This window comes from Rhinolophus hipposideros (genome assembly GCF_964194185.1).
Source record: "Rhinolophus hipposideros genome assembly, chromosome: 3".
In the NCBI taxonomy this organism is placed as follows: domain Eukaryota; kingdom Metazoa; phylum Chordata; class Mammalia; order Chiroptera; family Rhinolophidae; genus Rhinolophus; species Rhinolophus hipposideros.
The window spans coordinates 95924344-95946587 of record NC_138049.1 but is presented as its reverse complement, the minus strand read 5'-3'; the positions used below and the strand labels follow the sequence as shown (position 1 = coordinate 95946587).

Here is a 22244-nt window from a genome sequence, read left to right as displayed (position 1 = left end):
CCTCCCCCCCGCCACCGCCGCCGCCGCCGCCGCCCCTATTGCCACCGACGCGTCCGGCCAGCCAGAGGAGAGCGGGGTGGGGCCCTGTGCAGGCCACGCCTCCCACCCCTCTCTGGCTCCGGGCGCGTCAGAAACAGCCGCGGGGCATCATGGGATATAGAGTCCTGAAGCCTGGGATCTCCTTCAAAAGAGTTCGCCGCTGCCCTACAACTCCCAGGAGGCATCTCGGCGCACTGGGCCGCCGGTGACTTCGGGGCGAAGACAAGGAGCGCGCCTTTGCACGCAAAGGCGTGAGGGTGCTGTAGTTGGGTTCCTGGTCTCCGCGCTCTGAGCGGGTTTTTTCGTAGGGATTTTATTTTGGGGGATGGGACGGGGTGGTGGTGGCGGGGAGGAAGTTAGAGCCCCACGGCCTGGGGGTGGACAGTCACCAAAGGGCTTACATCAGAATCAAGCTTTGTGGGCGCTCCTGCATTTAGCCCCTTAGCGCGATCCCAGACAAGTTTTGGACGTGGAGAGTCGTAGAATTCAGGGCCACTAGTCCCTGCAGCCTGCTGGCTCCGCCCCTGCCTCAGTTTCTTCCCCGACGGCCGACGTGCCGTAGGGGTGAGTCAGGGCGAATGCCAGGGCGGAGGCGGGTGGTGGTTAGCCTAATTATGGCTGTTATTGTTACATGATTATGCCACCTTTACATAGTAGTCACTGCTTATTACCAGGCTGGCACCCTCCGGGGGCCGGTTTTAGAAGCCCAAGACACTACGGGGGCCCCAACGCGAGGCCCGAACCCATAAACCAGGCTTGCTGCCTGAGGGCTACAAGGATATCCGCAGCGAGTATTACTACTCATTTTTTGTTTTGAAGCAGAACCAATCAAGAAGAACCGAGGTTGATTTTAAAACAGCCAGAGCTGTGGGAGGGGCCTGGCCTCTACTTGGGGCGGGGCTGGGGCTCGGGTTACAGCAACTACTGCGGGGGCGGGGAAGTGGCCGGGAATAGAAACTTGGGCAAGCGCCCCAGAGGATCGCTGACTTTTGACTTTATTGCCAAGCCATCTCTCTTGCTCTTTAGGGCTCTTGCAGTCAGCAAAGAGTAAACACATTCAGCGACATAAACCAGTGTACAAGACTCTAGAAAGGCAGAGTGGAGAAGCAAGTTAGTGTTGCTGGGTTGGGAGTCAGGACGCCAGGATTCAATTCTCAGCCCGTGGCTATCTCATGACTCACCACACTCATTGTTGTTCACGTCCCCTCTCTTCACAAACAGCGAGATGCTCACACAGCCAAGAAATAAAACAGCCCTTTCTTCCAGACCTCAGTTTTCCTTGGAAAACTAGAAGCAGCAACAGTGGCTTACCTCTGGTGATCCTTTCAGGAGTTCAGACTTAGTGGAGTCCATGGCTTCCTCCCAATACCACAAAGAGGGTGGCAAGTTACCGATTATGGAGTTGCTGTCCACATGGCATAACTCCCCAGAGCAGTGGGAACAGAAGGACCAAAATCTGCAAAAGGGCCTTAGCAGACCCAGCCAAGTAAGTGGTCTTCAGCAGTTGAAAGTACGTATGACTTCTCTCTTCTCAACCCTGTTCAGCTAAAACAAGGTTATGCTGCAGAGGTGAGCTGTAGCCAGGGGTACAGCCCTACCAGGGAAACTGCTACTTAGAGGCAGAGAAGGAAGAACTCAGTGAGAGCTCTCAAGAAGGATGGGGGTTGGAAAGGAGAGCTAAGACCATTCCCCCAACATTCTTACCACCAGCAGTTCTGGGCTCTCTTGATAACTAGGGCCAGCTGCATTCTCCTGATAATACTTGTCCTCTCATCTTGGTGGATCTTTCAACCACCTTAATACAGTTTCATTTTATCCATCTCAATCCCCTTGTCTTCTAAGCAGAGAACTTCTTTTGAGAGATGGGAGGCTATCGCCTCCCTTCATTTCCATACTCCATTCTTGAACAACTTGGCTTACCATAGGTAGGAGTGAAGGCTGGCAGAGGAGTAGACTGAACAAGGATGTCCAGGAGATTAGGAGTGTGGTATACTCGTATGTGTTTAGTTTCCTTGGAGAAGTTGCTTATGAGGTGGAAAAATATGAAAATATTTTTCCTGACATGTAATTAGTTATTCTTTGTGTATAGTACCTTTACATAAGATCTTTATTTAGAATTTATCTTCATATAGGATGTGTGGTAGGAACTAATTTGATTTTTTTCTTCTAAATGGGCAGGGAATTGTCTCCAGTTATTTGCTTTGAAAAGTAACCTTCATCACATACTATACATGGATCATATCCATGTACGTGGATCTGTTTCTGGACTCATTTCTGTTTTATTATGTTTGTTTATTCCTGAGCCAATGCCACAGTATTTTTATTTTTATTTTTTTTATTGGGGATTATCAGGGGAACAGTGTGTTTTTCCAGGACCCATCAGCTCCAAGTCCAAGTCGTCGTTTTCAATCTAGTTGTGGAGGGCGCAGCTCACTGGCCCATGTGGGAATCGAACTGGCGCTGTTGGTGTTATGAGCACCGCGCCCTAATCAGCTGAGCCAACTGGCCGCCTATGCCATAGTATTTTAATCAATGTACTTTTATATAGTATGTATTGATCTCAGGTCCCTACTTCCTGAAACACATGCTTTCTTGGCCTCCATGATCTGATATTTGTCTGTTTTTTCTTGACACCTCTCTGGCTACTCCTTAATTCTTCTCTACAAGTTCTTCTCTCTCTCTGCTCATCATTTCTTAAAAATTAGTGTCTTTGGGAACTTAACTTATCCTTATTCTACATATCCTCCCTGGGTGACCTTATCCATTCCCATGCTGATGACTCTCAAATACCTATCTCTTTTCCTAATGGTGTTCCTAAATATCTCTTCACCGTACAATGGAACGGCCACCTCAACATATCAAAAACTGAACTCATGTTTCCTCCTTACCCACACCCCAGTAAACCTGGTCCTCCTCTAGTGTTCCCTCCTTCATTGAATGGCATAACTGGCTATAGAGTTGCTGAAGTGAAAAACCTGTTTGTCTTCTTGGCAGCCTCTCTCTATCCCTCCTTTTCTTCCTGGGATCAACCATCAAATGCTGATTGGACCTCCTAGATATCTCTAGGGTTCACCACCCCACTGTTCTCTCCACCCCACTGTGACTACTCTAGTTCAGGCCTCTGTCACCAGGCACTTGGGTAATTGTAGTTGCTAGTTCTAACTGGTATCCCTGCCTCCTCTATTATCCTCCCTGTAATCTAATCTCTACACTGCAGCCAGTGTGGAGATTAAATTTATAAAATGTAAATTTAATCATGCTACTTCCCTACTTAAAACTTTCAAAGTTTCTTCACGTCCCCCTCCCCCCCAAACACACAGAGGATCAAGTTCACATTCTAACAGGGCTTATAAAACCTTGTGGCTCCTATTTGTCCACCACAGCCTTCACTCTTTATAACCTGACTTCTTTTCATTCCCTGAATAGAGGATGCTCTTGTCTCTCAAGGTCTCCAGTGCCACGAGGCCCTCCTCTTTATCTTTACTCACCCTACAGGTCACAGTTTCTTGGGCACATTTACTCCGGACCACCCTTCGCTCCCACCCCATCTAGGTTAGGCGCCCCTGTTCTTCACGTCCACATCCCGTGCACAGCCCACAGTATAATTCATCGCATTGTGTTGTATCTACATAGGCAGTGACCCCCTTGAGGACAGCGCCCGTTTCTGGCTTGTTTGCTGCAGTCTCCAGCACCTAGGACAGGGCCTGGCACGAAGTAGGTGCATCAAAAATAGTGAACGCAGAAGAGAACGGATGCGTGAAGGCGAGTGTCCTTGGGAAGGCAGCGTTCAGTGGCTGAGAGCGCGTGGGCTGCCTGCGGGGTCGGCGTACCGGGGCGAGCGTGCCGGGGAGACAGCGCGGGGCTCCGAGCCCCCCCTCCCCCGCCCGCGCGGCACACTGCGGCTGCGCCGGATCCCCGCCGGCCGAGCCGGAATCGGTGACGCGGGCTTCCCATGATACCTCGCGGGGCGCCTGTTCCAACCGCTCCTAAAGCGAGAGCAGGTCGTGATGGCGGCTGCGGAGCAGGAAGTGCTGTCCCCGGCCGCGCTGCCAGGTGAGGTGTGGGGTCCGGAGCTCGCTCCCGTCACGGGGTCCCGACCGTGTCCGCGTCCGCGCTTCCCGGCGGCCCTGGGCTCTGACTCGGCCCTGGTGGCTCCATCGCCCCCGCGGCCCGGGGTCCCGTGGGGTGTCACCCCCACTTTGTCTTCCTCTGGGCGGCGTCCTGGTCCCCTCTTGACTACACTTTCTTTCAACTCAGAGCAGGGCCTCCGCTCTCGGAGTGGAGCTGCCGTGGGAACCCCCCCGCCCACCTCCCCGCCTCCGTCCACGCGGCGGTTTGCGGACGGACGTGGCTGCGTGGGGCTGGCCCTGCCGCAGCGTCGGCTGCCGTGGGCGTCGGGGAGCCAGAAGACTGGCTTTGCCGTTGAGTGTGCCGTGTTTCTGTCTCGTCCCTGTGTGCGCCCGCCAGGCCCGGAGGAAGCCCGCGCCGCCCACGGGGAGCGCCCCGGGCCCACCCCCGCCCACGAAGCCCCCGGCTCTCCGGGGCCTCTTTGCCGCCGAGACTGCGTGGTGCCCGTCGTGTTCCCCGGGCCTGTGAGCCGGGAAGACTGCTGTCGCTTTACTTGTGAACTCATAAAGCACGTCATGTACCAGCGCCAGCAGCTCCCGCTGCCGTATGACCACCTTAAGCGCTTCTACCGAAGACCCCCGCAGGTAGGCGCACACCTGGGGAGAAAGTCGGCGGGAGGCTTTGCGGCCATTAGTTGGTCCTCTTAGTTCGTCCGCAGGTACAAGGAGGGGCTAGGGCACCTGCAGGGCCCGTGGGCCTGAACAAGGAAGGAGTGTGTCATCCCCTGGCTTCAGCCACGTTCCCCGCGGGTAATCCTGGATACGCTGAGCCTCCCCACTTTTTCTCGTTTACTTTTTCTGAAACTCCTGTTGTGGGTTGCATTTGGAGTTCATGAACTGACCCTTTTTTCAGCTTATCCTCTGTGCCTCGCAGTGTCTCCGTTTCTTCCAGATTCCTTTTCCCACGTATTTGTTTCGGTCTCTGACTTGCATGTTGGAGGTGTTTAGTCTGTCTCTGGTGAATATTTAAGAGTAAGTCGTTGAAAGCTCCGTGTGGGCCTCGCGTGGCTGGGCCTTGTGAGCTGATTGACCCTACTCGAAGGATACTGGGTGGGAACCTACTGGTTCCTTTGGAAAGGGGATCACTAAACACCCAAAACCATCAATATTGGGAAGTCTTCTCTCTGGGTGGAGGATATTGGCAGGCGATCTGAGGGTCCTCACTGTTCACTCTTGCCTTTGGGAGTGCCTGAATCGGCAGTTCCCGAGCCTTTCTGGGGTTCTGCTGTGTGAATCAATTTGCTTCTCATGGGAGTTCCCTCTGTCAGTACTTGGTTTTCAGCTCTCTTGAACTATTCCATCTGCTTTCTGTCCTCCAAAAATGTGTTGCTGCCTTTGGCCACTGTTTATTCTCCTTCTTCCTCCTCCATTCTCTCTCCCTCCCTCCTTCCTTCCTCTCCTCCCTCTGTTCCTTTTCCTCTCATTTAGTAGTATTTCAGATGGGAGCACAAATAAGCGTGTGTTCAATTTGCCATGTTTAATTGGAAAACAAACTCCAGAATCACCTTTATTAATTAGCCCAAATAATCCTCGTTCCTGTGATCCTACTATAACAAAAATTTGCCACCTGCTGTGCCACCAAATCCCCTTGACTATTTTGGTTCCTTATTTCTGGAGGCTCTCCTACTTCAGAACACCGTCTTTGCTGTTCTAAGTGTGGGAGAATTATGGTTTTGTGCAAAAAAATGTTTTCTCCTTTTTGATACAGTGCCCTTTGGTAAAACCCAGTGTCTCAGCTGTGGCACTTCACTGAACTGGAAATCCATCCCATAAGTCTCCATTCCAACCAACAGGGTTCTACAAAGGTCCTTAGCTTTCCCCTACCTTGCCTTCTCTCTCACCATTCTTTGTTCTCTTAGGCAGAGGACATGGTGAAGAAGAAAGCTCGGGCCACTGCGGAGGCGAGCAGCAGGACATGCCAACAAACCCTGGCAGAACTGGAGAGTGTCCTCAGCCACCTAGAGGGTCTCTTTGCCCGGACACTAGTACCGCGAGTGCTCATCCTCCTTGGTGGCAGTGTCGTAAGTCCCAAGGAGTTCTACGAGCTGGACTTATCCCGCTTGGCCCCCAACAGCATGGACCAGAGCCTGAGCACAGCAGCTTGTTTGCGCCGTCTCTTCCGAGCCATTTTTGTGGCTGATGCTTTCAGTGAGCTGCAGTCTCCTCCGCTCATGGGCACGATCGTCATGGCACAAGGGCACCGAGACTGTGGAGAAGATTGGTTTCGACCCAAGCTAAACTATAGAGTCCCCATACGGGGCCACAAACTGACTGTGACCCTGTCCTGTGGCAGACCCTCCATCCCAGGCTCGGCCTGGGAGGATTACGTTTGGTTCCAGGCACCCGTGACGTTGAAAGGCTTTCATGAGTGAATGAGGGTGCTTCTTACTTGTGAACACTATGGCTAAATGATTTTTCCTTCTATGGTACCAAGTCACCCTTCTCTGGCTTGGAGGTAGTTGCTTCCTGGTAAGAGGAAGGTTCTGGCCTTCTGGCTGCCTGCTTCCCCTCCTCAGACTTCCTGGTGCGCTGATGGTGTGGCCGGGACTGTAATCCTCATTGAATCAAAGGTGGATTTTTCCCAGAGGGGGTTGAGTCAGGGTTTTCTGTTGGGGGTTGGAAAGCAAATGTGGGCCCATGGACAAATGCTGTCGTGGACGTGGCCCTTTCCTGCGGCCTTTCAGGATTTTTACCAGGGACATATAATGTGGGTATGGCTCATGAACTTAAATATAAAATGAATGAATTCATATTAAATTTTCCTGAAACTCTTGGCTTACAGAGACTTTCTAGGCTCCAGGCTAGGGTATTTTATGTTTCTCCTCAGTCTCTTCTGCTTCAGGGCTTCCAGGACTTTTTTTGTTTTTTTAACTAATGTTTCTCTTCATCAGCCCCGTGCCAGTCTGGGAAGTGAAGGGACTTGGCCCAGGATCTGTAGTGGTTTGGTATCAGCACTGGGACTAGAGTCCGCATCAGCTAACTCCTAGCCCAACATTCTTTCCCTGCCGCATACTGGTTTTGTGACCCTTAACGTATGTGTGCCCAAAGCAGAGGTCACACAGGGGAAGGGGGCTGAGAGACTGGGCTGAGGAAAGAAAACAGGGTCTTTGCAAAGCCTGGCTGAACCAGAGGCTGAAACCCCAGGAAAGCCCCGTGGGATCAGTTCCCTGAGGCCACACGTCCCTTCTGGAATTCTGCCCAGCCTGTCTCCGTGGCAGTTGTCCGCAGCTGGCAGTACTGTTGTTTATGTTGTCCTTAGGCAAAGCCTGCCCTGCTGCCCGTGGCACTTCCTCCACCACTGCATCTCTGACGTGGCTGTCCTCATCCTTTCTGTTACCCTCTCCAGCTTGATGCCGTCCTGACCACTAAACATCGGTGCTGTTTACCCCTGGGAACACCTGCTTAGTTCTTGGAAGGATTAGGTTGGTGCAAAAGTAATTGCGGTTTTTGCATTTATTTTTAACCTAGACCACAATTACTTTTACACCAACCTAATAAATTGAACAGAGAATCCTCACCGTACTGGTGTTAGAGTGTGTGTGTGTGTGTGTGTGTGTGTGTGTGTGTGTGTGTGTATACATGGGGAAAATATAAATATATACAATTTTTTGTGTTTTAAGAAGAATGTTTTGTTTTTATGTTTTGTCAAGTAAACCAAAAATAGCTTATATTTTATGCTACCTTTGAAGCACTTTATTATCTAACCTAACAACCGTGCAAAGTTTTTATCATTTCCCCCACTTTATAGATGAGACTTGCAGAGATTGAATACATTGCCTGCGTGTTGAAACCTGGATTGAAACCCGTCCACCTGGCCCCAGAGGCTGAGTGCTTTACCCTGTGCTGTGCAGCCTGTGTGATTTTATTGTGAAATAATTAAAGAGGATTTGCCCTACCAGAAACGGTGGTATTAGAAACCTGCAGGACCCCCGTCACTGGCTTCAGATTGTGTTTCCCGATAAGGGACCTGACATGAATAGGCACTGAGTAAATGTGGAATCAATGAAAACAAAAGGTTTGCGTTCTTTTTGGTGCTGTGACCATATTCCACTGGCTAGGATTTCGGGCCGTCTCTGCCTGATGATATTACGTTATAGAAGGACAGGGTCATCTCTCCCACCTGCGAAGGACAGGCTGCGTGAGGGGTCTGACTAAAGGGAGGGAGAGTTCGGAACAAGGGAGTTAAAAATTGTCTTGAGATGGAAAACACATTAAGCCAAGTAGGCTCCCTCAATAGTGACTTTAGAAGGCTTCATAATGTCTAGACCATCAAAACAAAGTGATTATCTGGGTAATTAGTACACTTATTTCTTTTGGCTTGGCATTGGGGCTCAGGTCATTTTGATTTTATGAGTCCTCTCCAAAGAATTCCAGAAATGAAAAGATCAGTTAATAAAAATGATACATCCCCCCTCCTTCCCTGACAATGAGCTTGCTGAGGCACCTGTTACCTGTTTGACCCTGGCTGGGGACTCCAGAGGTGGGTGTGAAGCAATAGGCAGTCTCTAGATGCCCAGTGAAGAGCTCCAGCCGCAGTGGGGTGCTGGCCTTTCCTCTGTTGCTACCATTTGAGCCTAGCAACAGAGTTGTGGGGCCCAGGTAGGTAAATGTAGGTGGTAGTGTAGTCTGTAAATGTCACCCTTTTTGTACCCTTCACACCCTCCTTTCCCAAGGTGTGGCTCTATTCCTTGCCCCGTCACCTCAGTCTTCATTTGCCACTCAGCTGGAATAGTACAATGGAAGGGGTAAAGAGACTTCTGGTGAAGACAAGAAAATGGAATAGCTGGACCCCACTATGTAAGACCTGGCTTTGGGGGGATCGATTATCTTAGATTCCTAGACTTTCAGAGCCAAGAGTGTCTTCAATTATTTCCTTCATAGGTAATTGCGAGGCCAAGAAGGGACACGACTGGAGTGAAATAATACAGGTAGTGTCACTGGTGTATTTTTCTTCCCAAGCCCCCATTGCATATACAGTGACTCAATAAATGTCAAGTATGTGGAAGGACTCAGGAAAGGCAAAAATATCCACGGAATTGGGTTGGGTTGGATCCTCCAACCTCAACTGTAGCGTACTTATTTTAGGGGAAACCTCGCCGATCCTGTGACAACACATCTCACAAGCTTGGGAAAGGAAGAGGGAGGGAGCTCGTGTAAGCCCAGGCTTTTCGAAAGGGCTCGGTGGGCATTGGGGCTGGGCAGAAGCCGGGGAGGGGCTGGGCCACCGGCGGTTGGTGGGTGGAATCTTGCTTCCCGCTCGACGGAAGGGCGGAGCTTTGCGTCTCCTTGGAGACGGCTTCCAGCAACCTGGGAAGCGTTGAGCTGAGCCCCCGGCGCGATGGATGCGGATAGCCTCCTGCTGTCGCTGGAGCTGGCGTCCGGCAGTGGGCAGGGCCTCAGCCCGGACCGTCGGGCCTCACTGCTTACTTCTCTGACGCTGGTGAAACGCGATTACCGCTACGATCGGGTGCTCTTCTGGGGCCGCATCCTCGGCCTCGTCGCCGATTACTACATCGCACAGGGCCTGAGTGAGGACCAGCTTGCACCGCGCAAGACGCTGTACAGGTGCAGGTGGCCCCGGGCGGGCCCGGCGCAGGGCGTTACTGAAGGGCGGACCACGGGGGCGCCGCGAAGGGTGGGAGCGCGCGGGCATGGAAAGGGGCGGGGCCTGCGGGGTCCAGGAGGGAATCGGGAGGGCCCGAGGGGCGGGGGCGGGGCCGGGGACCCGGGAGCCTAAGCGGGCTTGGAAGTGGGTGGGCAAGGTCTGAGAAGGAGGGCCTTGGGAGGACACGCCTAGGCCTTGACGCAGGAGAAACTTAGAAGCTGGTGGGTTTACAATCGAGGCAGGGCTGAGGACCGAGGTGGAGCAAGGTGCAAGTTCCTGGAGAATGAAGACCCGGAGTAGAAGAAGCCTGGTGCAAGCGTGGAGCAGGCCTGGCTTTTCCAAGAGTTCAGTTTAGAGACGGGTCAGAAGCTTGGGAAGGCGGGGATGCCAAAAGCATTTTCAGTGGAGTAGTTGGCTCACAGCAGGAAGCGTTCTAGGAAGTAGTGAAGGAATGCGGCATGGGAGAGAAGGGATTTAGAACTGGGAAAAATTCCCTGGACACTACCATACAGGACCATCCATCCTACTGCTTTTTCACTACCGTCAGCGTTGCTGGGGGCTCACCACCTTACACAGCAGTCCATTAGGCACAGGTAATTGGGGGCTTTATTGACCTATCCACGCATCAATCCAACACTGGTTGGATGTATCCTGTGCTGACCTTGGGGTTACAAAGACTAAGACTCATCCTGTCTCCATGTTAGTCACATTCTAGGGAGGGAGACCTATGTGCAACCCAGCAAGTACAGCAAACTGTACTTGTTACAAGTTTGCTGTTGTATGTTACAACTGGAACAGGTATACACAAAGGGGACCAAAGTGGGCGTTCCCCCAGAGAGCAGTTAATTTAGATTACTAAGGGAGTAACTTCTTTGCAATATAAAGATGAACAGGAGTTCTCCGGAAGGTATAGGAGAAAGGCATGCCTGTTAGAGGGAACAGTTGTGCAAACTTGTTGGCTGGAGCTGGCTTGGAGTGTTCGGAGAACAGCAGGTAGATAAACATAACAGTGACAGCCACGGGTGTTATGTAGAACTGGCTGGAGAAGCACAGGAGTTTGAACTTTGTCCACAGGCTACAGGGAGCCGTGGAAGGGCTGTAAGCAGGAAGAGCCTGCTCCGACCTGAGTGGGTGAGCATTTAGAAGTCTGGTGCAGTGTCCGGATGAGGGGGACTGAAAGGAGGAGGTAGCTGAGGGAATTAGGTTAGAATTAGGCAGGGGATGGGTTAGAAAGATTTCAGTGGTAGAACTGTCAGGATTTGTGACTGAATGGGGGAGGTGAAGAAGAGGTCAAGCCTGACCCCTCCTTCCAGGTTACGCAGTTGGGTAAGTGCTGGTGCCACCGACTGGGAGAGAATTCAGGAAGCAGGACAAACTCAGGAAGGAGGGAGACCTAGTGGGAGGTGGGAGGGGGAGGTGGCAAGGAGGCATATTAAAGTACAGATCTGGAACCCAGAAGAAAAATTTGGACTGAGGATAGAGATTGGAGGCTCATTTCATTTTATTCCATAAGTTTTTATTTCTTCGGCACCTACTATGTGCCAGACACTGATCTAGGCACCAGGAATTCAGTGGTAAATGAGACAAAGCCCTTGTCTGCATGGAATTTATATTATAGTGTGTGGGGGGGAGGAGAGACAGACAATCAATTAGCACACACATATATTGCATGTCAGCTGGTGCTAAGTGGTAAGGGGAATAGAGAATACAGGATGGGGTACTATTTTAAATGGGGTGGTCAGGGATGGTCTCTGAGAGGGTAGCATTTGAAAAGAGACCTGAAGCAACTGAGTGAGCTATGTCTTTATTTGAAGGGAAAGCATTTCAGGCAAGTGCAAAGGCCCTGCGGCAGGTGTGTGCTAAGTGGGTCTGTGGAACCTCATAAAGGCTAGTGTGGCTGAGAGGAGTGAGTGAGGGGGGCATTGTAGGACATGAAGTGACAGGGGTAAGGGGCCAGAGACAATCATTCAGGGCCTTGAGGGGCATTGTAAGGACTTGGCTCAATGGGAAGTCATTGAAAAGTTCTTCACAGAGACATGATGTGGCTTAGGTTTTAACAGTTGGGTGGGGACTACACCGAAGGGGAAGTGGGTATGAAAGTGGGGAGACCAGTCAGGAGGCTACTGCAGTATCCAGGCAAGAGTAGATGGAAGCTTGGACCACGAGGGAAGCAGTGGAGGTTGTGAGAGGTGGTTGGTTGGATTCTGGATTCCAAGTAGTCAATAGCCGGGGCTCTGGGAGTCAGGTGGGTGAGATTACAGAGAGAAAAGAGAATAGATCTCTGAGAATATTTAAGGCACTGGAGGAGGGAGAAGGAAATATAAAAGGAAATAGAAATGGAAATGCATTTGTTGGCTTTTAGGTCCCACGGATGACCTTTTCCTAAGCAGTTTCTTGGGGTGGTAGAGGCAGACATCACAGAGCATTGGACAAAGAGTGAAAGCGAGGTGGAGAGAGGAAGGGCTTCCGCAGGGCAAATTGTGATTACTGTTCAGAGGTGGGGCAGAGGAGGAAGGGACAGGAGAAGGGCATTTTGTGTAGAGGGGCATGGATTTCAGGGCTGCTCTTTTAGAAAGCTGAGAAGTTTTTATGTTGAGAAGGAGCCAGTGAAGAGTGACGGGAGGAAAGATGAGCAGAGGCCAGGCTGTGGACGCAGGCCTTGAGTGGATTCGAGAGGAGTGGGGGGACATCTTCTCTTGGTGGGAAGTGAGAAAGAAGGAACTGAGCTGGCGAGTTCCCCTGAAGACCTTAAAGGGGGACAGATCCTTCAGCCCAGGCCAGGCTTTCCTGAGAAACGAGGGAAGATGGCTGTGCTACGGGCTCAGTAAGCAGGCTGAGCATGACTGTGGGGCCTACCAAAGCAGAGGCACCCGCAACTGAGGAAAATTCAGCTTCCGGAACTCATCTGGAATCTCCCAGTCCAGATATCTCGGAAGAAGCTCTTGGAATGTTGGCATACATGAAGCTTTTGTAAGCCACCTTTTAAAAAATAAAATAGAATTTGTATCACCTCTGGGGATGGGATGCACCATAGGTACTTATAGCTTCTGAGGGGGAAGGTGAGACTCCAGCAGCTTCTCTGGGCCTTTCCCTCAGGAGAAGGGGCAGTGGCAGGAAGCCTGAGGGAGGGGGGAGCTGGAAACCTGGGTCACGTGGATGTTGTTGGCAGCCTGAACTGCATGGAATGGAGCCTCTTGCCCCCTGCCACAGAGGAGATGGCGGCGCAGACAGCTGTGGTGAAGGGCCGCTTCCTGGGGGACCCCTCCCACGAGTATGAACACACGGAGCTGCAGAAGGTGAACGACGGCGATAAGGTCTTTGAAGAAGAAGTAGTGGTGAGTGACGACGAGATGAGGCGGTGGGCCTGAAGGAAGAGGGCCCGGGCCATCCAAAACCCAGCCCAGCAGGAATTACGGGGACACCATTACAAACGAGCTCCTGAGCGACAGGGTGGACAGTGGCTGGGCAGCTCTTCAGAGCCTGGCTCTGGGGTTAGGGCACGGACACAGGCTCTTACATTTCTGTATCCATTTTTGGTTTCCGAGGTCACACATCCACATGGTTCAAAAGTCAAAGGTACAGAAAGGAATATAGTAGTGTCCCTCCCGTTCCTGTCCTCCAGTCACCCAGCTCCTCTTTCTGGGGGACAATAATGTAACCATTTAGAGTGTGTGTGTGTCCAAATCTTGCCATTCAAAGGGCAGTCTGGATCAGAAGCATGACCGTGCCCTGGAGGGGGTGAGAAACGCAGAATGTGTGTGTGTGTGGGGGGGGGGGCGTCAGGAGCTGTATTTTAGCACTTTCCCAGGGGATTCCAATACCCATTTAAGTGTGAGAAGCTGTGCTTCCAGAGACATTTTATGCAAATACAAACCTCAGCAAATACTTTACCTATACATATTCTCCTTTTTTTTTTTTGTTTTTACCTTAAAAACAAATGGCACAGAGTGCTTTCCTTTTGTAGTTTTAAATATTGCACCACCAGTATGTATGACCAATTTTCAGAAGAAAAGAAAAATGTTGGCAGGAGAAAAGGGAGGGCTTGCCCAGCACGATTTCCCAGGGACTTGGTATCTACACTGTGGTGATTCAGGTCAGAGGGTTACACAGAGGGCCCTGTACCAGGGCTGAGTGGGCACAGTGCCCCAGCAGGATCGTCTCCTGTCTCCTCAGGTCCAGATCAAGGAAGAGACGCGCTTGGTGTCCGTCATAGACCAGATTGACAAGGCTGTGTCTGTCGTCCCTCGCGGTGCCCTGTTTAAGACCCCTTTTGGGCCCGTCCATGTCAATCGGACTTTTGAAGGTGAGTTCTCAGGGTTCTTTCTCCCAAGGGCAGGACAGCGTCTCTTCCAAGCTCTAGTTGGACACATATCTGTCCAACTAGGGAGTCTGGGGGAACCTGCCCACTTCCTCAGGGAAGGGACAGCTGTGGCCACATCACTTTGGAGAATGTGTCCAAGGGCCTGGCTTCGGTGGTTGGCATGGGCTACCCAGTCACTGGACGTTGACCCTTTTCGGCCATGGAAGGGAGAGCATTTGGCCACCTGGGTCTCGGCTCCCTGCCTTTTCCCACCTTCCTCCTCCTTGGTCTCTCCTCATTGTAGGATCTGGGCCAAGTTTGGGCTGAGGGAACACTACTCCCTTTTCTCTCTTCAGTTCTCTGTCAGTAGTTGCCTGAGTCCTTTGTAAGCCCCTCCATGTGGTCCCCATGCATAGAGAATGGGAGCTGTGGGGTTCCCTTCCTACCTGCCACTTCTTTTTAGGACTGTCCTTGTCCGAAGCCAAGAAGCTCAGTTCCTACTTCCACTTCAGGGAGCCTGTGGAGCTGAAGAATAAGACCTTGCTTGAGAAGGCTGACTTAGACCCGTCCCTGGACTTCCTGGACTCCTTGGAGCATGACATCCCCAAAGGTAATAGTCTATTACTTTGAGGACATTGGATCTGCCCCCAGGTCAGAGCAGTGGGCCGTGCCACCTGCCATTCTCCTCTGAGAGTGGAACCAAGGTGGGAAGTGATGGTTCACCATGGGCCCTTGAAGGTGGGGCTTCCCCAGGGTCCAAGACAAGGCTCGGCTCACAGTAAACAGTCAGTAAATGTTTGTGGACAAAAGGAAGGATTGTCTTCCACATGCTTCGATGGAGAGGAAGTCTCTCAGTGTCTCTTCTGATTTTCATATCAATCTTGAATGGAGGCAGGTTGGGACTCTTCCCCCAAATATGTCTGAAAACATCCCTGAAAATGCATCCATCTCGACTGTTACTTTGGGATTAGATCCAGTGCTTGCCACATAGTTGGCGCTCAGTAAGTGGGTGCTGATTGATTAGCAAACCGCTTGCTAAGGAAATGAGCTCTATACATTTGCTTCCTGCTGGGTGTGGGACTTTTAAATCTTAAAACATACAGCTTCACAGGCCTTCCTATGCTTCAGGGCCCACCTGGCCCAGGCACACATCCAGCAGTTGGTGGTGGGGTCAGGGACCCCATTTCCTTCCCCTGTAGAGAAGAGTGTGTCCTGGGAAGATGCTGTTGCTTGGATGTTATATCCCAGGACAGGTGCCCATGTCCTGGGCAATCGGGGGCAGACCCAAGGCACTGACTCAGCACCCCTGCCTCTTTCCCTCCCCATGTTTGGTGTTTCTGAGAACTAGAGGGCTCTGTGGTGGACGCTGGTAAGGACACGATGATCGTAACTCATAAACGCAGTGACACTGCTTACTATGTGCCAGGCACTGTATTCAGCCCTTTCCACGCCTCATCTCATTTTAATCTTCACAGCCAACCTAAGAGGTAGATACTATTATTAGCCTCATTTTACAGATGAAGAAACAGAGGCTCAGAGAGCTAAACCCAAGAACACAGTAGGTCGAATGTTAGAGCATTCGACCCCAGGGCTCTGGCTTTACCTGTGGTGTCAAGTAGATGGTTTCCTTTTCAGGGGACAACGGGAACAGCGGGACAAGTCATCCCCACCACTCGCGGAAACCCTTCTGGGGACCAATGAGCCGTCCAGTTGGGCTAGAACTGAGGAGAGGGGTGGGAGGGCAGTAATGGTTAAAGGCAAGGCCTCTGGAATGAGACAGCCGGGGCTGAAATCCTGCATCTGCCACTGGCTAGCTGGGTGGCCCGGGGTAACTCCTCAATTTCCTTGTGCCTCAATTTCCTCATTTCTAAAAGGGGAATGATGGTATGTTTCTACCTCATTTGGTTGTTATATTAAATGCGTTAACATATACAAAATGCTTCTAACAGTGCCTAACACATAGTAAGGACTGAAATAAAAATGAACAATTATTATTATGTTTAGTGGCTAAAGGCCTTAGGGGTGGATGGGCAGGCCCAGGAGAGCCTAAAGGGCCAAGAGTTGGAAGCCGAGACCATGGCAGTAGGCGCTTCTGGTGGCTTGTGAGCAGGTGTGTGACAATGTCAGTGGAGCACAGATGGATGGAGAAGCAGCAAGCCAGGGATCCGGAGGCCATTTCGGGGCCACTGCAGTGCCCCAGGGGTCTGGCAGTGGGGTCCATCCTAAGGTAAGGGCTGCCAGCAAGGAAAAGCTACTTTGGCCTTGACCACGTGGGGGCGCTCGAGGCAAGCCTCCCTGAACATAGTCGAAATGGGCTCCTGGACTTGCAGGGGAGATAAAGAAGGTTTATAGGGGCAGGGGCCGGGGCTGGGACATTTCTCACCCATGAGACACACTTTCCAGACTCCTGTTATCTCCTCCAAGGCTGTGCTCCCATCCTGGCCAGGAGCTGGAGGGGGCCGCACATCCCTGGGGGGCCGATAATGGGGTCCAGGAATGTGGTGGTGGGTGGGACCCTGCACCAGGGGCTGAGGCAAGTCCTCTTCATGTCCGTAATCTGGGGGCGGCAGCCCCACCTCCTCGATTCAGGATGTGGCCAGAAAGCCCCGCGTGGTGCTGCCTTTTCAGCCTTTCTCACCTGCGGCCGGATGCTCCAAGGCCAGTGCATGAGGCCTCCTTCCACAGTGCTAGGTGATTAGCGGGGCTAACACAAGTGCCTCCTCCATCTTGGGTCCTCATCCTCTGTGCAGTGTGAGGGGCAAGGGGGGGGCGCAAGTGTCTTTGCAGCGGAGGGGGTTGGGGGGTGCAAAACTGAATAGATGGGCTGTGGGGGCCCAGGAAAGGCTTCCTCAGGGAATCCCATCAGTCCTGCCTGCCCTGCTGTTTGGGGTAAAGGGAATACAGGAGGCAGCTCTGTCTTCCTGCAGTGATAGGGAGTTTTGAGGGTCTTCTTACAGGACGCTGGGGCCACCCTGCTATGTCCAGTCAGCGAGTGAAGTCGTCAGGGTACAGGATCTGGGCCTAGGATGTGGGTGAGTCACAGTGGCCCTAACGCTGGGCCTCAGGGCAGACGGATGACTGACGGTTTGAATCCCCATCACCCCAGCGTGTTGCTTTGTCCTCAGGGCTGGAGCCTTGGGAGTAAAGGGCTCCTGGCATCTCCTGTGTGTGTGGGCCTGAGGGGTGCTTCTGGACCTCCAGCTCCCTTCCTCCCAGAGCCACCATCAGAGGGCCTCCAAGAAGTCAGGCCCAGCTTTTTCTCATGATGGCTTGGCGGCGGCCACGGCTTGGGGGTGGAAGTGTGGATGACTGGGGAGAGCACTGATATCTGCCAGTAAAGTAGGAGCTGGTGGGGGGCCGCCCTGCCAGGCAGACAGCAGCAGGATGGGCTGGGCTGCTGGGTGGGGCCAGATTCCTAGGAAGAGTTCCCTGGGACACCAGCATTAGCTGGCAGGACGGAATTTTCTGCCCAGGTAGGGTCATCATTTCCTTTCTGGGTCTGAGGTAATTGTTCAGGGGGAGTTCTTGTCACATGTGAGCAGGTGTGGGGACAGAGCCCCAGAAAGCAGTTTCCAGGCTCTCGGCCTCATGTGGAGAGGTGCTGGCTCAGATGGTGGATGGCCGTCGGCTGTGGCTGGTTGGCCATCAGCTGTAGCCACTGAGCCATTGGCCACTGATATAACTGCCGTGGCTACGGAGGGGAGCCGAGGAGAGTGAAGGAGGAGACTGAAGGAGAGTAAGGAGAGTCGAGGAGAGTTTGTCGGTTGGCAGCAAAGCGGACAGCAGGCCGCACGTCGTGTAAACCCAGCGTGAGACCATAGTGGTATGACTCCCCTACCTATGGCTCCGTGGGTGTTCCTTTTTGGCCTCACCATGTCCTGCGTTCTTATGTGGGGAGCGGGAGCAGAGACCCCGCAGGCCACCCCGCCAGACACCCCGCACGACAGCAGGTATGGTGTAGGCTGGCCCCAGGACTCACTCCTGCTCTCTGTGCCCATGGAGGTAGGTAAGGAGTTCAGCAGCTTGTCCCTGAGCTATCTTGGCCTGCAGAGTTTTGTGGGAGTGTGTAGCTTTGGAGGCAGAACCATCCTCATGATGGAAGCAGGGCAACAGCTACGAGTTCTCTGAGCTAGGGCTGCAGCCAGGTGAGACAGATGGAGCACCAGGTCAGGCCACATTTCCAGGTAGTACTCTGCCCTTCCATGCTCCTTAACCTTTCACTCCATCAGCAAATAGCCAGTAAGCAGCTTCTGTGGGCCAGGCACCGGGGAGGTCATGAATAAGGTGGACACTGACCGTGTCTCACAGAGGTTTGGGAAGATCCAACGAAACATAGGAAGGATAGGAAGCAGAAATGTAAACTAAAAGGTGCCTCACAAACGAAGTCGTTGGTGTCCTGGGAAGTAGAGAGGGGCAGGGTTCTTGCTCCACTCTGAACAGGGGCTGACACGCCTCAGAAACGGCCAGGCCCAGGACCGCTGGGGCTGCAGCACGAGTGAGCCCTCAGCAATGCCCAGTTCAGGCAGCAGAGGGCAGCAAGGGGCCTGCCTGCCTGGAAAGCGGCCTTTTAGGACAGGGTGGTGAGGGCTGGGGCTGGGGGCAGTGGCCAACAGGGGAGCACTAGCGAGTGAGGGGCAATCGGCGTTCTTGCCCAGCATTCTCCTGCGGCTGCACGCAGGTGGCTCTTTCCACCTAGTCCCGTGGAGGCCTGGCTGACAGGTGCTTGGCCTTCCGGACCAGGGCGCCTGGCCTTGCCCATCAATTACACAGGGCACTCCTCCGCCTCTGTACCACCCCACACTCCCCTCCGTCTCCCAGGGGGCTGGACCATACTTTGTGGCCCTGGTGTTGTGGGAGTGGCCGCTCTGACAAGGGACCCGTGGCCATTTGTGTGTGTGTGTGTGTGACAAGTTGTGCAGTGTGGGTCTGAGAGGGTTTAAGCCACTGCTGCTCCTGCACAGCTCTGACCCCCAGCCCAGCCCACTCTCCCTCTCGAATTTACTCTCAGTTGCCTCTCTCCCTGGAGGACAGGAGAATGTAGTTAGGAAAAGCATCCCCCAGCCTGAGGTTGCTACACTAGGTAGGTGAGAGACGGTCGGGTCCAGGGCACCCAGGACAGCCTGCTGATTGCGAGTTCCTAATTACCAGCTTGTCCTCTCACCACGGCCTCAAAAAACAGAGCTTGTAGAAACGGGGGGCTGCCAGGGGATAGGAGGGAGGTTTGGGGAGACTTGGGAGAGAGGGGCTGGAAGCTGAAACACCGAGGCGGCAGGAGGCTGCTCCCCTGGGACCCCGGAGGACGCAGAGGCGGCCGCAGCTGGCTGGGCCCAGCCTTTCCAGCAGTTTCAGGAAGAAAAGTGGGTGAAGGTGACAGCAAGCGCCTGCCTTCCCAGGTAGACACTACGTGACTCCTGGCACGTTGAGAGACTGTGTGTTTCCTGGGCAACCCGCTGAGCTAGGAACAAGCAGAGGAGGACAGGAGTGTGACAGGAATGCAAGGGAGGGCGGGCGGTAGTGCTGGCTGGCTGGCCCCTCACATGCCACTTCCACACTCTGCCAGCACCCTTCTGCCTGGTTGGCACTGCCCCCCTGCCCCGGTGGGGCACTGTATCTAGCATCCCTGCCAGTTTCTCCTTGCTCTCTGGGGTTTGGGGATGGGACTGGGGGAAGCCCCTGCCGATAAGTCTGGGTCTCCTCATCTACTGGAGGAAAGAGGTGGCCAAACCCTAGGTGGGCAGGCTGGTGAGAGGGAAGGTTAAGACCCAGCCCTTGCCCAGGGTATGCCAAGGTGCTGGTGACAGTGAACGGAGGAGTGGTGTAAGTTGGGGGACTCCAGGATCCCATTTCTCCACGGCAGCATTTGGCTAGGCAGGCTGTAAGCTGCTCTCCCTGGGGGGCAGAGTGAGGCAGAGCCTGACCTTTCTTGGTTCAAGGGGATCCCTGTATGACTGTGGACTCCCAGGGCAGGGAGGAACTGTCTGCAGATGTTCTGAGCACTGGGGCGCGCGGGGTGGGGGTTTATGGGGGCCCCGGAGATGTACCTTCCTGGGGTCTGTGCTGGCCAAAGGCTGAATACAGTGCACTGGGAACACTTTGTTCTGTCACACCCCACGCAACCTGTTTTTTGGAAGAAGTGACTAGGAAAGCAACAGGCTAGGGCTTTAGGAGTAAGGGCAGGTCTGGGAAGTGGAGGACTTCACGTGTCCAGACAGGAAGATTGTAGGAGCCAGGGGAAATACTCCCCTTCTCTGACCAGGAAAGCCGCCACCCCCTTCCTAGGCAGTGCCCCAGCCAGAACTCCCATAACCCAGGGCCTCGTATTCCTGATGCTGTCTGGCCAGCACTCCGTGGGACCAGGGGAGCAGAGGCAAGCCCACACTGTGGCTCTTTCATCATGTCATGCATGGCTGGTGGCACTTGTGCAGGCCACCACAGTGCCGCAGTGGGCTCTGAGCCAGCCTCTCCCTGCGCAGCCCAGGGCCAGCTGACCGACATGCACCTAGGAAGCTCTGGCTTTGACCTGGGCAGGTGATGGTACCCTGAGCAGGGCTGAGCTGCTGTCAGGGCCAGGGGTTCCTGGGGGTCAGGTCTCTTGGATGCAGTGGGTGGGGACTGAGCTGTGGGGCTGCTGGGTGTGGAGTGACCAGGGTGGGCCATGGTTGGAAGAGGCCTGTGGGAAGCCGGAGTGGCAGGAGCCAAGCAGCCGGGCTGAGCTGGCAGCCGATGAAGGCCTCAGCGCAGCTTTCAGTACATCACTGGCTGGTCCAACACCAAACCCTTCAAAGCGTTTGCCTTTCTGGCAGGGCCTGGAGCAGAGCTGCGGCAGGACTGGGGAGGGGCCTCGGTGCACAGGGGAATAGAAGCTCCAGATCTGCATCCAGAGGCGATTTTCCCAGGCTCCTTCCTCCCACACAGCGGCTCCCTCCCTCAGTTCTGGAGATGGATCCGGCCCTTCTCGCCAAGTCCTCATGGCTGCACGACTCAGCCCGGAGCTGGGCTGCTCCTGTCTGGGGAGCAAAAACCGGGGCAAGACCCAGGATAGACAAAGGCTCATTAGCTGCAGCCCAGTTCCCCTCCTACCAAACTTCTATGGGAGCCCCTGGTCGGGTCTAAGCCATCTCAGAGCAGAGGCTTCTGGGACTGGGGAAGAGAGCAAAATGGCAAGTCGGGGGAAACTACTAGGGCTGAAGGTCACTGGTGATTTCCCCTAGTAGAGGGTGAGAGGGAGCTGGAGAAAGTCTCCCCAAGCCTGGCCCCAACTCCCCTCTGCCTGTGGCTTCAGCTTCCTCCCCCACTCAACCTTTAACTAGACTTGCTGACAGGAACAAAACACACTGGTTTGAGTTTCACCGCTTTTCATTTCCTTTGCCCTCCCTCTGGAAGCGGTTTTAATGAACAGTGAAATGGCTAAAAGGCAATCAGGAGGAGTCAAGTGCCGGGATAATTAAATTGTCTCCCCTCTCCCCAGTGGAAAGGGAGCCTTGCACCAGGGCCTGGGGCGTGTGCAGACCCAGCAGAGCGCTGGCTCCACAGCCCAGGCCTGCCTCTTCCCCAGGGGCCTGGAGCGTCCAGATGGAGAGGGGCAATGCCCTGGTGGTGCTGCGCAGCCTGCTGTGGCCAGGCCTCACCTTCTACCACGCTCCCCGCACCAAGAACTGTGGCTACATCTACGTCGGCACCGGTGAGAAGAACATAGACTTGCCCTTCATGCTGTAGGAAGGGCCAGCTTGGGGACTTCTTCTGTAGTGTGTCTCCATTATTTTCATACATTTCCCTGAAGTTGGTCTGTTTGTTTTGTCCTGAGGCTTCCCCTCCTCTCCACCTCCACCTGGTGTCCAGGCTCTGAGGAGAGGTCTGCGGAGGAGTTGGGAGACCCGGCTTTAAAGCAAGTGGCAGAGGGTCAGAGAAGGTGACAGCCAGGGGCCCCGAGGAAGGCAGCTCTCGGACTCAGAGGAGAGCCGCACATGGCCAGGCGGCCCAAATCCCCTCCTCACAGCCCCCGGCCCACGGCTACCAGCTGTCAAAAAAGAGGATGGGAACCTGTTTGGCCCAGGAAGCCCTTTGGTTGCATTCATGTGGCTCATCACAAACGATCAGGGACTCAGTGCTCAGTAACTGGCCGGAAATGGGCAGCGTCCCCCATACTGCCCAAGCAGTGAGCACACACACACCC

At 53.6% G+C, this 22244-nt stretch overlaps 2 protein-coding genes across 2 annotated transcripts; both read left to right on the top strand.

Moving 5' to 3' along the window:
* The first annotated feature begins 3750 nt into the window (after positions 1 to 3750).
* MAD2L1BP (MAD2L1 binding protein) lies at positions 3751 to 8171 on the top strand. The gene is made up of 3 exons (XM_081044412.1): positions 3751 to 4092; positions 4507 to 4751; positions 6026 to 8171. Exons 1-3 carry the CDS (start codon positions 4047 to 4049, stop codon positions 6536 to 6538), a joined length of 804 nt encoding a protein of 267 aa, XP_080900538.1. The 5' UTR covers positions 3751 to 4046; the 3' UTR covers positions 6539 to 8171.
* A 1273-nt stretch (positions 8172 to 9444) lies between these two features.
* Positions 9445 to 22108, top strand: RSPH9 (radial spoke head component 9). Its single transcript, XM_081031280.1, has 5 exons — positions 9445 to 9731; positions 12941 to 13106; positions 13945 to 14074; positions 14535 to 14681; positions 21627 to 22108. The coding sequence occupies exons 1-5, from the start codon at positions 9505 to 9507 to the stop codon at positions 21785 to 21787; spliced, it is 831 nt and encodes a 276-aa protein (XP_080887406.1). The 5' UTR covers positions 9445 to 9504; the 3' UTR covers positions 21788 to 22108.
* Positions 22109 to 22244: the final 136 nt, after the last annotated feature.